Source organism: Ranitomeya variabilis, chromosome 1 (assembly GCF_051348905.1).
Source record: "Ranitomeya variabilis isolate aRanVar5 chromosome 1, aRanVar5.hap1, whole genome shotgun sequence".
Taxonomy (NCBI): domain Eukaryota; kingdom Metazoa; phylum Chordata; class Amphibia; order Anura; family Dendrobatidae; genus Ranitomeya; species Ranitomeya variabilis.
Genome location: NC_135232.1, coordinates 855,806,426 through 855,823,259, shown reverse-complemented (window position 1 = coordinate 855,823,259; position 16,834 = coordinate 855,806,426). Strand labels below are relative to the sequence as shown.

Genomic DNA, 16,834 nt, shown 5'->3' with positions numbered 1-16,834 from the left:
CTCGCATGTGTAAACCAAGCTCTGGTGCCGGCACTTGGGAGTGGAGCGTGCGGCTGCATGCATTGCTATGCAGCCGCACTCTCCACTCCAGAGTGTCGGCGCCACAGCTTGGTTTTCACATGCGAGACACGGACATTTATCTGGCAAGTGGAAAAGAGCCCTACCACTTATATTCACCTCCAGTGCCGGCACCATCCAGTGGTTCTCCTGGGGCTTGTGTAACATGATCACTTATGCGATCCCTGCAGCCAATCAGTTGAATCAGTTGATTCAGACAAATCAAGACATTCGGAGGAAGTGAGAGCTGCTGCTGCTCTCACTTCCTCCATATGTGAATTATATCCATGAGTCAGGAGAGTCAAGCTAATGCTGACTGGCTGCAGGAATCGGGTGAGCGATCGAGTTATGTTAGCCCCAGGAGGACTAGTGCCGACAGTGCTGGAACAGTGCGGAAACTGGAGGCGTGTATTATTTTACTAGGGGAGAAACATAGGGATTCAGAAGGAGTTGTCCAAGTAGTGGACAACCCCTTTATGAGTAAAAATATTGAAAGTTATATGCTAAGATCACTGCAGACATGTCACTGACTCATGGATTTATTCTAATTAACATATTTGAATTCAGAAATTAGATGTGTAATTTGGCTTCTGCAGTCTAGGAGAAAGTACCTTCTTCAAGATTAATATTACTAGATAATAGATTGCACCAATTGTATTTATGTCCACTTTCAACTTTACTATCTATGTTATAGCAATGTAATTTATCAGAACAAAGTATTCTAGACCACAGTCCATGTGTTATCTTGACATTTAAGAACTGTGCACATGCTGCTGATAAATAAGGTTTATTTTATTTTATTAGGTTTGGCCTAGTTTTTCTTCTTTATTACAGGTCAAATTCCTTTACTACAATTTTTCTGAAATTATTGAAAACAAATAAAACAAACCTAGAACCTAGTACCATATTTTAGGTTAACACAGATCCAAAGTAAATTGCCTATAAACCATTACAACTCATATCTAATAATATATTATACAGAGGACTTAAAGTGTAACCATCATTTTAATTTTAATACATAAATAAGGTAATTTGTAATATATCACATTGGAGAAATTTGCTTCTCTCTCCTTGTGGACTGATTATTCATATGCAAAATTCTCAATTCATTGTTTGCAGGTTTCCTTTTATCATAAATGAAAAGAGTAAAAAAATAGGTAACACTTCTGTCTATGAAAGTAAGAAAGAGAGGGTTTCTTCATTGCTTTCTTTATTTCATCACAAACTCATTGGGTTATGCTAAAGCCATTCACGTTAATAACTTAGTCGACTGTTCATTTTATTTGAAACATCTTTTTACTTTGATTTTTAAATAACAAATGAAATCATCTTCATGGAGACCATTGATTTTCAGATTACTTTTACAGTTTACAGTCAAGGTCACATCAATAGAATTGTGTCTCTAAGTGAGGCTTACGTATTGTATTCAATCTGGAGGAAACAAAAACTAACTAATAAATCAAGCAAATAGAAGAAAAGACATCTAACTAAATAAGTTAACAAATAAACGAGTAAACAAATGAATAAAAGAATAACTATGAGGGCCAACTAGCTGGCACATCATAGTAAAATAGTTACCAGTCTGATACTCCATAATCTATTAAGGCTGAGTCACACATAACGATATCGTTAACGATATCGTTGCAACGTCACGCTTTTGGTGACGTAGCAACGATCCCGCTAACGATCTCGTTATGTGTGACAGCGACCAACGATCAGGCCCCTGCTGGAAGATCGCTGGTCGATGGGAATGATCAGGACCTTTTTTTGGTCGCTGATCACCCGCTGGCATCGCTGGATCAGCGTGTGTGACGCCGATCCAGCGATGTGTTCACTTGTAACCAGGGTAAATATCGGGTTACTAAGCGCAGGGCCGCGCTTAGTAATCCGATATTTACCCTGGTTACCATTGTAAAAGTAAAAAAAAAAAACAGTACATACTCACATTCTGATGTCTGTCACGTCCCCCGGCGTCCACAGGGTTAAAACTGCTTTCGGTAGGAGCGCTGCTAATGCTGCGCTGCTGCCGAGAGCTTCCTGCACTGACTGTGTCAGTGCCGGCCGAAAAGCAGAGCACAGTGGTGACATCACCGCTGTTGCTGCCGGCGCTGACACATTCAGTGCAGGGAAGCCGCCGGCGGGGGACGTGACAGACATCAGAATGTGAGTATGTAGTGTTTTTTTTTTACTTTTACAATGGTAACCAGGGTAAATATCGGGTTACTAAGCGCAGCCCTGCACTTAGTAACCCGATGTTTACCCTGGTTATTCGGGGAGTCGAAGACAGTTTCAACGATGCCAAAGTCGTTCCCCTGATCATTGGTCGCTGGAGAGAGCTGTCTGTGTGACAGCTCCCCAGCGACCACACAACGACTTACCAACGATCACGGCCAGGTCGTATCGCTGGTCGTGATCGTTGGTAAGTCATTTAGTGTAATGGTACCTTTACGCTTCATTCAGGGAAAATAAACACCATGGCTGGGTGAGTATAAAGACATTAGGTGTGCCTCCTAATAAATAAATAAAGCCTCTTTGGAAAAAAAAAAGCTTTTTCACATTTTCTTCTTTGTATCTGTCCGCTTCCACTAACTTGATTCTCAATAGACACTTAATATGGTTAAACAATGTAGTTGTATCACGAGTTTCCTTTTCCTAGCCATCGGTTAAAGAGACAATGGAGAACCTCATTTAGAAAATTATGATTAAAGCTGTGGTTAGGGTATACAGGTAAATATTTAGAAAGGACATTTTAATTACTGGACCAACCCGTTAAGAAACTATTTCTCTGTGGTCTGTATATTGTTGACATATCTACTCTGTGGCTGTTAGAACCTACAATTTAACCTACTGTGTGCATGGATGCCTCTCTGGCTAGAGTATGCAATTTGTATGAACAGAAGGAACATATTTACATGACAGAGGTGAAATGTGTTGCTATCTTCAGTTGTATGAAAAAGTTTGGGCACCCCTATTAATCTTAAGCTTAATGTTTTCTAAAAATTATTTTTTTTGCAACAGCTATTTCAGTTTCATATATCTAATAACTGTTGGACACAGTAATGTTTCTGCCTTGAAATGAGGTTTATTGTACTAACAGAAAATGTGCAATCTGCATTCAAACAAAATTTGACAGGTGCATAAGTATGGGCACCCTTATAATTTTCTTGCTTTAAATACTCCTACCTACTTTTTACTGACTTACTAAAGCACTTTTTTTGGTTTTGTAACCTCATTGAGCTTTGGACTTCATAGCCAGGTGTATGCAATCATGAGAAAAGCTACTTAAAGTGGCCACTTGCAAGTTGTTCTCCTGTTTGAATCTCCTCTGAAGAGTGGCATCATGGGATCCTCAAAACAACTGTCAAATGATCTGAAAACAAAGATTATTCAACATAGTTGTTCAGGGGAAGGATACAAAAAGCTGTCTCAGAGATTTAACCTGTCAATTTCCACTGTGAGGAACATAGTAAGGAAATGGAAGAACACAGGTACAGTTCTTGTTAAGGCCAGAAGTGGCAGGCCAAGAAAAACATCAGAAAGGCAGAGAAGAAGAATGATGAGATCAGTCAAGGACAATCCTCAGACCGCCTCCAGAGAGCTGCAGCATCAACTTGCTGCAGATGGTGTCACTGTGCATCGGTCAACTATACAACGCACTTTGCACAAGGAGAAGCTGTATGGGAGAGTGATGCGAAAGAAGCCGTTTCTGCAAGCACGCCACAAACAGAGTCGGCTGAGGTATGCAAAAGTACATTTGGAGCAGCAAATTTCTTTTTGGAAGAAGGTCCTGTGGACTGATGAAACCAAGATTGAGTTGTTTGGTCATACAAAAAGGCGTTATGCATGGCAGCAAAAAAACACAGCATTCCAAGAAAAACACTTGCTACTCACAGTAACATTTGGTGGAGGTTCCATCATGCTTTGAGGCTGTGTGGCCAATGCCGGCACCGGGAATCTTGTTAAAGTTGAGGGACGCATGGATTCCTCTCAGTATCAGCAGATTCTTGACAATAATGTTCATGAATCAGTGACAAAGTTGAAGTTACGCAGGGGATGGATCGTTCAGCATGACAATGATCCAAAACACCACTCCAAATCTACTCAGGCATTCATGCAGAGGAACAATTACACTGTTCTGGAATGGCCATCCCAGTCCCCAGACCTGAATATCATTGAACATCTGTGGGATCATTTGAAGAGGGCTGTCCATGCTCGGCGACCATCAAACTTAACTGAACTGGAATTGTTTTGTAAAGAGGAATGGTCAAAAATACCTTCATCCAGGATCCAGGAACTCATTAAAAGCTACAGGAAGCGACTAGAGGCTGTTATTTTTGCAAAAGGAGGATCTACTAAATATTAATGTCACTTTTCTGGTGAGGTGCCCATACTTATGCACCTGTCAAATTTTGTTTGAATGCAGATTGCACATTTTCTGTTAGTACAATAAACCTCATTTCAAAGCAGAAACATTACTGTGTCCAACAGTTATTAGATATATGAAACTTAAATAGCTATTGCAAAAAAAAACTATTTTTATAAAACATTAAGCTTAAGATTAATAGGGGTGCCCAAACGTTTTCATATAACTGTACATGAAATTGGGCTATTATTTCCCTTGGATGCGGCCATATTTTCTCCTTTATATGCAGAATATTCCATTAACTCACAAGCCCCGTAACTTTCAACTGTGTTCCTTGAGCTGAGTCTTTACCGTGTGGGAATTCTGGGTGATTTCAGATTAGCATTTCTTTAGTTATCTGGAAGGGTAGCACAAATAATTTCTGCACCATCTATAAGTAGAAGTTGCACCTTTCAATAAAAGAGATGATTTGACATGTTGTAAAAGTTTGGTATACTTTGTATGCAAAAGTGCTATTAAGTCTCGTAGGGTTGTTAAATTACTTTCTGAGATGCTCAGTATTACATGTTTTGTATCTCATAGACAAGGGGTTCATGCCCTCAACCTACTGTACATAACAACTACTTTTTTGGTGTTTCTCTTTTTCTGAACACAGGTTTAAGTAAAATAACAATATTATTCTTAAGCAGAACAAAATAAAGCATAGTCACCCCTAGATGAAGCTTTCCATAGCGAAACAGATATTGAGAGTGATGGATTCCCTGGAGCTGTGGAGGTTATCTTCTTTTCTTACACATTAGCTAGGTTGAACGTCTGGAAACGGTTAGGTGACCTTTTCTTTTGTATTGTGTGCATATTATGGATTTTTGGGTTTCAGGATGGTGAGGGGCTAACTATGTATTATGTCCCTTTAAAACTATTTGAACCTTCCCTACCCCACTAGGCTGCTTCTTTTATCAACAAGTATGATTAGATCTTAAGTATTTATGTCTCTTTACAGCGTTTTGTACCCAAATTTGGGCTTATGCAAGGTTCTCATGTACTCTATCTTGTTTTGTCTCTTGTTTGTGCGTGTTCTCACCTGAGTATATGATGTATTTTTCATCAGTGATGATCTCAGCTTGTATGTAGTATAATTTGTTATTTATGACCTTGAATGGCAATATAATTTAGGTGTATTTATGAATAAGTAATCCATAATATAATATCAGTATGGTAATTGCTCACTTTAATATTTGAAACATACAAAACCTACAGGCTCCATTAGTAAAATACAGGTTCTGTATTAAGTAAATTAAAGGTAGTTGTAAATCATGCATTCTTCAATTTTATCTGTAAAGTGATTCCAAAAATCAAAATCAAGAAAACATTGGGTGGCACTACATATATTACGGTGGCTCAGTGGTTAGCACCGCAGCCTTGCAGCGCTGGAGTCCTGGGTTCAAATCCCACCAAGGACAACATCTGCAAAGAGTTTGTATGTTCTCTCCGTGTTTGCGTGGGTTTCCTCCCACATTCCAAAGACATACTGATAGGCAATTTAGATTGTGAGCCCCATCGGGGACAGCGATGATAATGTGCAAAACTGTAAAGCGCTGCGGAATATGTTAGCGCTATATAAAAATAAAGATTATTATTATTATTATTATTACAAGCAACTTGAGCTCTATGTCAAAAGGCTGGTTAGAAATGGCAAAAACTATCAATCTGGCTTCGATGATGTGCACAGATCACAGCCTATAGAATTATTCTCAAGCAGAGGAGAAGAGAAAATGGAGCGGCATTCATCATCTGTAGATAGTCAGCTTTACTGTATCCAAAACATAATGCAAGAACACTAGGAAGTTTTGCAGTCAGCACCTGTGGCAATGGCCGATTCACATAACATGCCTGAAAATGGCCGTAGTTGTTCCAAACGGCCGTTGCCTCATCCGCTGCCTGCACCATCTCCCATTGTTCTTGCACTATGTTCTGCATACAATAAAGCTGACGATCTACGAAGGGCAAGTGTTGATATGCTTTCGCTTCTTCTCTGCTTGTGGCTAATAAAGTGGCACCAAACTTTATCCACTTTAAATTTACAAATTTTCTGCTACAGTCTGCATTTTTGGTGCATTATTTTGTTTCAGACTACATACAAAAATTCACATCACTACATATAGTAGAGAAGCAAGTGAATATCAGTTCATCCTTCGGCATCTAAAATAGTTTTATCTTAGTCATAGGATGTTAAATGATCTCTCCTTTACCAGTGACCTGAATAAGATGTAAGGTGGGAGAGAATAATTAAGTACAGAGGAGCACCAATAGGGACTTCATTAAGAATGACTGATGGAAATTAAACCTCAGTACAGAAGGCAGCCACCAAGAAATAGAGGTCAAACCTGTACTCAGCCCTCCGGTTCTGGTTGGAAAGGTTAGGTCACGATCCTTATGAAAGAAAATACTTTATATTTCAAAAACTGATACATTGAAAACAATACATTCTTCTTTTACATATATTTCACACAACGGATAATATGACTAGTGTAGATAAAACTAGAAATAAAAAAGGATCTTAGATGACAGCGCTAAAATGTGCTGGGGCAAATTGGAGGCTGCATAATACACATCATGAGGCAGATTTATAAGACATCACATTAGAGATCCGGGTAAGGTAGTCCCAAAAAATGTATCACATACCACTTTTAGGTTAAGTTCTGATGATGAGCTTTTGATAAGTTTTTAATGCTGAATATTTTTCCCCCTGATAAAAATGCAGCATCTTAAAGTTCCAGCATAGTGGATGGGTTTTCTAGAAATTTAAGGCCTACTGTGCTTTATTTTACGCTGCCTAAACTCCTTAGTGGTGTGTTTTTGCCATCAGGGACTCCATTTTATCTTGTTCTCTGAGAAGCCCTTTAAAGTAGAAGAGTGCAGTAAATGTCACATCCAACATACAGTAATATCTTATAGCCCAGTACATTTTTAGATAATGCTGGCAATAACAGTATCTAGCACAAACTGATGAATCCATAAGAATTGTTGAATTGATACATTACAGTAAATTTGATTCAGCATGTATTTACTAAAATGAGAGTAAAATTAAAAAACTAACACCATGTAACTGTCATGAGCCACGTTCCAACATTTTCTTCTAGGAACACTGGCACAGTGACTTATGGTTTACAGTATGTCCATAATTTCAAAGGTTGATAGATAATGCCTATCTTAAAACAACCTTTTATGATGTTGCCTTTCTTCTTCAATTATTTCAACTCTTTACTTATCTTAAAACTCTTGAAATTAACTACTTTGAACTTAAGTAATCCCTGTACAATGCTGTTCTGATAAAAAAAGAAAGGGTCAAAATAATAACCAGTTGTCTTAATGGATTGCTGTGAACTATAGAAGTTGGCAAAACACGTCGCCAGCATGCAGGCCAATATGGTATATAGTAAAAACAAAGTTATTGTTCTCATCAGATTAAGATACAATAAAATATATCAATTGATGTACATCATTAGGGCATTAAAAAAATACATAGTTTCAAATTAATTTCACAAATTCTAAAAAATGTTCTCCTACAAATAAGGGAAAAGTAATTTATCATCACTGTAACAATAATTATATTATGTAGTCTTGCAGTATAATAAGCATCTCAATGTAATCATGGACTTAGTTATACATGCATGCCATTTTAAAACACTACTCCAGCTTTTTTTTTTTCACTGCCAGAGTTATGTCAGTAATCTAAGTTCCCTGTCCTTATTCCTATGCTTACCAGCCGCATTTCTCAGGTCTTCCTGCCGCCGCTCCAGTCCCACTCCACAATCTTGTGACTGCAACTTCTGACTGATTACAAGTTAAGTTATCAATGTAAGTCTATGATAGCCTCATTCTGTTTCCCATAGACTTACATTGAGTTGTGATTTCCAGCTTACCCAACAAACACTGGAGCGATCTGACAGGTCAACATCTGCAGAAGATGGCCAGAGCAGTGTCAATAACAGACGAAGATGGCAGCTGGTTGTAATGCTCCTGGATTTAATTCCTTGAGTTTGTGTTCTGCGGTTGGCTTCTCTTTCTGCCGAGCCAAAGGAGATACACCTTTTCTCTGGGTATTTGGGTTCTGCTATTCTGGCTCCAGTCTGTCTAGCTTAACATTGGTGTTCTTAATTTAATCTGTTTGTTCTATCACTTTTTGGGTTCAGCTTTAAGTACCTTCCACTTCTGTTGTTTCCTCCTGGTGATAGATTTTGCTGGATTCATTCACTTGGCTGTAGTTTGTGTTGGTTGCAGTTTTTTGTGTGTGATTCCTTTATTCGTTGGGGAACTGCTACTCTACCTATCCAAGGAGCTGCTAAGGACACTTGAGATAAGCTGCTATCAAGTGGGTGCGCCATTGCGTTATTTTAGGGTGCCAACCTCTGCGGACAGGCAATAACAGACCTGGGTCATTTACCTAGTGTGGGGATTTGCTTAGGTAGGCAATGGCAGGGCCGCTGTAAAGAGGCACATGCAGGTTTTCAGTCCAAGAGCTCAGTGTTTTATTCACACTGGCAGCAGAAGAAAAAACAGTCTTACATCAGACAAAGCAAAAGTACAGCTTGCTTCTACAACATAGGTTAGGGCCTGGACGTGCCTGCCCACTCTGGTCTGATGTCACAAAACCTGTCTTAGCTCTTTCACACCCACATACACACACTGAGGATTTCTGGCTGACTATTTATGCTGTCTTATGACATGCAGCTGTGCAAGTCGGGCATTGCCCCAAAAACCCAAAAGAGCACAGAAGATCCAGGCCAGGTCTTAACCTCCTTCCCTGCTGTTTACCAGTGTGAAAGGCACTTGCTGGAAGGAATGTATTTCCAATCCAGCACCATACCCCTCACTGCATCAAATACCCCTCCCCCCACTTTGCCATACAGTGGACTCTGGATAGGGCACCTGCATTCCGCTGCAGCTTGATTGTCTGATGTTCCACTGTAAACGTGAAATTTTGTATGGCCAGGAACCACCGGGTTGCCCAAACATTCCCCTCTTTGGCTTCACTTATCCACTTAAGAGAGGAATGATCGGTCACCAGGCAGAATGTCCTCCCCAGCAAATAATAGTGGCTAAGGTAACTCATTGGGTGCTCTTTCCTGTTAGTTTCCTGGGACAGTACTGCTCCTAGACCTATTTCTGAGGCATCTGTCTGTATAATAAGCTGTCTTTTGAAGTCGGACGTGACCAGGACAGGTGTCCCACCACACAATACCGACTTCAATGTCATGAAAGCCTCCTCGATCCAAGCATCCCAGCAGACCCTTAAGGACTTCCTTCCTTTCAGGCAGTCTATCAATGGAGACGACAGTGTGGCAAAATTGGAGATAAATCTCCTGTAATACCCAACTAACCCCAGTCAATCTCTCACCTGCCTTATCATGAGAGGTTGGGGCCAGTTCTGTATCATTTCTATTTTGTTTACCTGAGATTTGATGACTCCCATCTAATTACAACATTTTCCCTGGTCCGGGACACAGTTGGGTCTCGATGTTGCTTCACACCAAAACTCTCGCCAGAGACATTTCAGTCTGCACTTTGAGTCCCGTTGGCAAGTCCTCTATTTCCCCAGTCATTACTTTTAGGAGGGTTTTCTTCCCCTTTTCCACCAGAGTGGTGACTCCTGCAGCCGGCACCTCTTCTTCGTGGCCACAAGGTTCTTGCATTACTTCTGAACCATGCGGCAGAGTCACTACTGGCACGGACTCACGTTCACTGGGTGAGACAACTGTTAGCTACAGGGCAGAGAATAAGGAAAAATCCCTCCCAGCTATCAGTTCGTAGTGCAGACTAACAACCACTTCCGCCCCATGGCATTGTCTCCCTGCTGGCGTTTATGACCACCAGTGTGGTGGGATAGTTTTTCAAGTCCCCAATTTTACAGCTGGTTAACTCGCTGAGTTGCACCAGGTCAGCCCGTACCAAGGTCATGAGACTCCCCAAGTCCAGTAAGGGTACAGTTGAGGTGCCCTCTATTTCATCTTGACATAAATGTTTATCACCGAGGACTTCCATGATGCTCATGGCACAGACCTTTTCAGCATGTTGATACCCAAAGATTGTGTCCATGGGCTCACCAAGGTGGGGGCAGTCAGCCCTTACATGGCCTGGCTTGTGGCAATGTCAGAAGACTATTGGTACCTGTTCCTTGATGGATACATCCTGAGCGGTGGTCCTTGGTTCTGCCCAACAGGTTGGGGACCTTCGAGATGTTCCCAAATTCCTGCCTGAAATACCTTGGCAGCCCCATACTCCTGTCTGCCGCAGCACTGGAGGGGGTGAGGTAAGGCCCTCCAGAATGTATCGCCCACTATGCAGTCCACCATGGCAGTGGGAGGCAGTACTTTGAGCTGCAACTGCTTTTGTATCAGGTGCAGTAAGTCATAACACTGGGACATCGCTAGTTTGGAAGGATTAAACTCCCACTGATGAACCCGCCTGGATATCACCCTTGATGATTGTGTAGTCTTCCGCCTATTGGTCCCTGGGTAGACACTCCCCTTCAGCCACTCTCTCAAACTTGATCAGGTCTGTCTCAATGTCATCTGAGAATTCCATCTTGGGAATTGCCGCACAGACCACATTCCGGACATCGTGGAGACTCCACAGAGCTCATTCACTTGGCTGTAGTTTGTGTTGGCTGCAGTTGTTTTGTGTTTGATTCATTTATTCCTTGGAGAACTGCTACTCCAGCTATCCTAGAAGATGGTAAGGACATTCAGGGTAAGCCGCCGTCGAGTGGGGGCGCCATTGCGCTTTCTTAGGGTGCCAGCCATCACAGTCAGGCAGGGACAGACCAGGGTTAGAGAAGGGCTTTACCTAGTCTAAACAGGGACCTGTAGGGTTCAGGTGTTACTTTCCCTGGTTTGTACATTACCTGTGTGAATGTGCTTTGGCAGTCATAACATTGCTTTGACACTAGAGACTGGGAACTTAGATTAGTGACACCACCCCAGCAGTAAAAATTTTAAAAAAAGTCCTGAAGTGGTGCTTTAATGGTTTCAGAAGTATAGAATTATATTTAAGTTGTTTGTTGAGTTGCTGTTTTAGGCCAACCAATTTTTTTTTAATTCTCCAAATGTATACAGAAAATAAAAAACAAAGTAGTAATAATGATCTTCACAGCTTCTAAGACCTTACAGTTCCAAAGCTCCCTGGTTCAATGCTAAACTCTGCTTAAGTGGCCATTCAGCCAATCACTGGCCACAGCAATTGCCCAACAAAATTGACAGTTTGTTATGCCACTCGGCAATATTTAAAAACAAATGATTAACTGAACAACCTCTTTCATATACACCTATTACTTTGTGATGATTAAATTCATAATATAACATTGTAAGAGGTTGAAGCTCTATTGTAAAACATTCTGTTATTCATATATTCAGGCTTTGGGCCATTTTTTAACCACTTCAGATTTAAAAAAAAAAAAACAAAACAAAAACAAGCAGCTAAAATAGGTGAGTTGACCATTTTTCAGACATTTTTCTCTGTGAAGCGGCTACATACAGGTGCTTCTCACAAAATTAGAAAGCAGTGGGTACGGAAAGTATTCAGACCCCTTTAAATTTTTCTCTCTTTGTTTCATTGCAGACAATTGATATATTCAAAAAGGTTCATTTTTTCACATTAATGTACACTCTGTACCCCATCTTGACTGAAAAAAAAACCAGAAATGTAGAAATGTTTTCAAATTTAATAAAAAAGAAAAACTGGAATATCAGATGGTCATAAGTATTCAGACCCTTTGCTCAGAAACTCATATTTGAGTCCCATGCTGTCCATTTCCTTGTGATCCTCCTTGAGATGGTTCTACTCCTTCATTGGAGTCCAGCTGTGTTTAATTAAACTGATTGGACTTGATTTGGAAAGGCACACACCTGTCTATATAAGACCTCACAGCTAACAGTGCATGTCAGACCAAATGAGAATCATGAGGTCAAAGGAACTGGCCAAGGAGCTTAGAGACAGAATTGTGGCAAGGCACAGATCTGGCCAGGTTACAACAGAATTTCTGCAGTACTCAAGGATCCTAAGTGGCCTCCATAATCCTTAAATGGAAGAAGTTTGGGAACACCAGAAGTCTTCCTAGACCTAGCCATCCAGTCAAACTGAGCAATTGTGGGAGAAGAGCCTTGATGAGAGAGGTAAAGAAGATCCCCAAGATCACTGTGGCTGAGCTCCAGAGATGTAGTAGGGAGATGGGAGAAAGTTCCACAAAGTCAACTATCACTGCAGCCCTCCACCAGTCAGGCCTTTATGGCAGAGTGGCACGATGGAAGCCTCTCCTCAGTGCAACACATGAAGGACTCCCAGACTATAAGAAATAAGATTCTCTGGTCTGATGAGATGAAGATAGACCTTTTTGGTGATAATTCTAAGTGGTATGTGTGGAAAAAACCAAGCACTGCTCATCATCTGTCCAATACAATCCCAACAGTGAAACATAGTGGTGGTGGCAGTATCATGCTATGGGGGTGTTTTTCAGCTGCAGGGACAGGTCGACTGGTTGTCATTGAAGAAAACATGAGTGCCACCAAGTACAGAGATATCGTGGATGAAAACCTCTTCCAGAGTGCTCTTGACCACAGACTTAGATGAAGGTTCACCTTTCAACAAGACAATGACCCTAAGCACACAGCTAAAATAATAAAGGAGTGGCTTCAGAACAACTCTGTGACCATTCTTGACTGGCCTAGACAGAGCCCTGACCTAAACCCAATTGATTATTTCTGGAGAGACCTGAAAATGGCTGTCCACCAACGTTCACCATCCAACCTGATGGAAATGGAAAGGATCTGCAAGGAAAAATGGCAGAGGATCCCCAAATCCAGGTTTGAAAAACTTGTTGCATCATTCCCAAGAAGACTCATGGCTGTACTAGCTCAAAAAGTTGTTTCTACTCAAAACTGAGCAGAGTCTGAATACTTATGATCATGTGATATTTCAGTTTTTCTATTTTAATAAAGTTGCAAAAATTTCTACATTTCTGTTTTTTTCAGAGTGTAGACTAATGAGAAAAATTTTTACTTTTTTGAATTAACCGAATGGCTGCAATGAAACAAAGAGTGAAAAATTTAAAGGGGTCTGAATACTTTCCGTACCCACTGTATCATCAAAAAGTTAATTTATTTCAGTTCTTCAATACAAAAAGTGAAACTCATATATTATATAGAGTCATTACAGAGTGATTTATTTCAAGTGTTTATTTCCATTAATGTTGATGATTATGGCTTACAGCCAGCGAAAACCCCAAAGTCATTATCTCAAAAAATTTGAAAAATAAAAAAAAAAACACGTGCAAAGGCTTCCTTAATGTTTAAAAAGGTCCCTTAGTCTGTTTCAGTAGGCTCCACAATCATGGGGAGGACTGCTGACTTGACAGATGTCCAGAAGGCAGTCATTGACACACTCCACAAGGAAAGTAAATTTTGCATTTCATTTGCTGAAATAGATCACTTTGCTTGTAATGACTCTATATAATATATGAGTTTCACTTTTTGTATTGAAGAACTGCAATAAATTAACATTTTGATGATATTATAAGTTTGTGAGAAGCACCTGTACTTTACAATAGAAGTAAATGAGAAGTGTAGAAGAAACACCTGGAAGATGCTTGGGTGTCTTTTTGAGTGTTATATCTGAAAACTGGTCCCAAAAAAACTTTAAAATTTTTTAGCAGATCAGCTGCAATATATTCCTCAAAAATGCTTAAAAAACGCTAGTCATATGAGCAGTTTTCTGTTTACTTTTTTTCTAAATAGGTTTTGAAAAGCACCTTCAAGGAAGAATTTGCATGTCGCTTCTTTGAAGCAGATCCTAAAGGAATTATCTCTATAAACTGGAAAGTGCTAAAACAAAAGACTGCAAAATTCGCTTAAAAAACCTTTTCCAGAAAAGCTTCAGGAATCACTTTAGAAAGAGAAAAGCTCCTGCAAAACAGGCGCAGTTTCCTCTCAAAAAACTCATATTTATTCCTCAAAATCCTCTGCATGGACATAGCCCGATAATTCTCCAAATCCCCTGCCTTACTTCATATAGCCATAAAATAATTTACTTTTTCATTTTAACCTATGCAAACACACAAGATATTTCAATACTGATACCTGTAGAATATTCACATCAGTTACCACTTTTCCAGTTCTAAATATGTAGAAAAGTTTGAGTCTCTCATCATTAAACAGGTAGTCCACAACTTGGACAACCCCTTCTTACTTGGTATGTAAAATGAAAAATTCCTGTACTCATTTCCGGCGCCGGGCTGTCCCAGTGACATTGGCACATAGTCTCCTAGGGTTCGTGTGATGTTATCTCACGTGAGCCCCACAGCCAATCAGGGTCTGCTAAAAGACCACCTCACTCTTGCTTACTTCAGACATAACTGGCATCCGGAAGAGAGCTGCTGCTGCTTCCTGACTTCCTCCAATTGTCAATTATGTTTAAAGCACATGAGAATGAGGTTGCCCATTAGTGAAGCCCTGAGAGATTCCCATAAAAGAAAAGACCTTTAAAAATAAAAGCATTCCCTCAGTTCTTAAAGGAGTTGTCCAGGCTTTACACTGAATTCTGCAGTTACTGTATGAATCCTCACAGAAACCTATTATGGCCAAAACGTTGCATCACCTACCTCATTTTTGTATTTTCGCTGTTATTTTAGGGATAGAATAAAATCTACGTTTTATCCAAATACAAATTCTCTGGTGCCTGGGAATTTTTAGCATTTCTACTGCTTTGGACCTTGTGTGGGTCATACTGAGTTAGCACAGAGCCACCAATGGTGGATGAGAATTGCTCACTGAATAAGGTATATTTCGGGAGTTTCAGAGGAGACATACTATAGATGGACATACAAACTCAACTTTTGTGTTCCTTTTTCATTATTTGTAATTTCCTGTATATTGAATATATATACACTAGTTTTCATTACAACAACCAAGGTAACAGTAGCTACTTCTTGTATAATTTGGCTGTGATTTTTGGTCGTTTTTGTACAGTATTTCTGCAAAGGTTTTTCTAAAGAAATAATTGAAAGTAATGATATTTTCTCCAAAGTTTCAGCAGGTTGCAGTTCCATATATCATCTCTCTGGATCCTCAGGATCTGTTTCCAGTTTAAACTATCCATCAAATTATGAGAACAGTAAATCGTGTGCATGGGAGATCACAGTTCCTGATAATAAAGTAAGTGGTACCAGGCCTGGAATGGTGTTGCAGACATTTCACAGTAAATAATCCTGTTTTTCACTGACCCCGATATTTTATCATACATTTTTAAATCACTAATTAAAGTAACGCCAATATGCCACCATCATGTCTAGGCAAGCACAAGGATTACTAATATGAAATAACCGAACTTGGTTTACAAACATCACTTTGCAGGTTGTCCATTTCTGGTTCGAGGATTTGCATGTAGAAACCAGCACATCTTGTAGTGAAGATCATGTCACCATAGAAGATAACGTTGGCATTTTGGGTATGTAGAGTGAACAATTATTTCAAAAATGACAATTGTATTTGTCAAATTTATTGTTAAAAAGTCCCAAAATTGTGTTTCTATGTATTTATCTGCTGTGTATATTTAAAGGATAAAGAGCTCAATTTTTCTTTTACAGAGCTCTAAGTCCCCTACTTACCTTTACAAAGAAATAAAGTCACCTTGTAAAATTGTTTCTGCATGCAGTCACCACTAGAGGTTTTCTAAAGACAGATTAAAGGGCTTGTCACCTTAAAAAGTATAGACAAAGTAAAGTGGTTGTCAACTTGAAAAATTAATATATAAAATATAAATAAACAATATATTAACATACCAGAATAAGAAAGGTGCACCAATCTCAGCTATTAGTCTAATGTCAGAGCTGCTACACTTCCAGTATTAGTTTGATATGGGAAAAAGCTTCAGTGCAAATTTAAATCGGGATCCATTTTTAATACCTCCCAAGGGAAGGATTCCGACATGGGCATACTATTACTCCCAATGTCGGAAAGGGGTTAATGGAAGAGTGGCAAGAAGAAAGCCATTTTTGAAAAATCCTTTTTGCAGTTTTGCAAAGAGCCAACACATATGGAAGATGGAGCTCTGGTCACATGAGACCAAAGTAGAACTTTTTGAACTGAAGGAAAAACGCTATGTGTGGCAGAAAACTAACACTGCACATTACCAGGAAAACACCATGCCCACCATCGAACATAGTGGTGGCAGCATTATGCTGGATGGAGATAATTACAGGACAATCCTAGAGGAAAACATGTTAGAGGCTGTAAAAGACATAAGAATAAGGCATATGTTCACCTTCCATCAGGAGTACAACCCTAAATATACTGTAAGAGCTACTTTAAAATGGAATGGTTTAAATCAAAGAACATTCATGTCTTTTAATGGCCCAGTCAAAAT

The 16,834-nt window shown here is 39.7% G+C and overlaps 1 protein-coding gene across 1 annotated transcript in view; it reads left to right on the top strand.

Moving 5' to 3' along the window:
- Nucleotides 1-16,834, top strand: part of LOC143787895 (ovochymase-2-like) — a 160,208-nt gene that overhangs the window by 1,358 nt on the left and 142,016 nt on the right. The window contains exons 2-3 of the mRNA XM_077277050.1: nucleotides 15,497-15,624; nucleotides 15,823-15,916. Coding sequence (XP_077133165.1) covers nucleotides 15,497-15,624; nucleotides 15,823-15,916 — 222 coding nt within the window. The remainder of the gene's footprint in view (nucleotides 1-15,496; nucleotides 15,625-15,822; nucleotides 15,917-16,834) is intronic.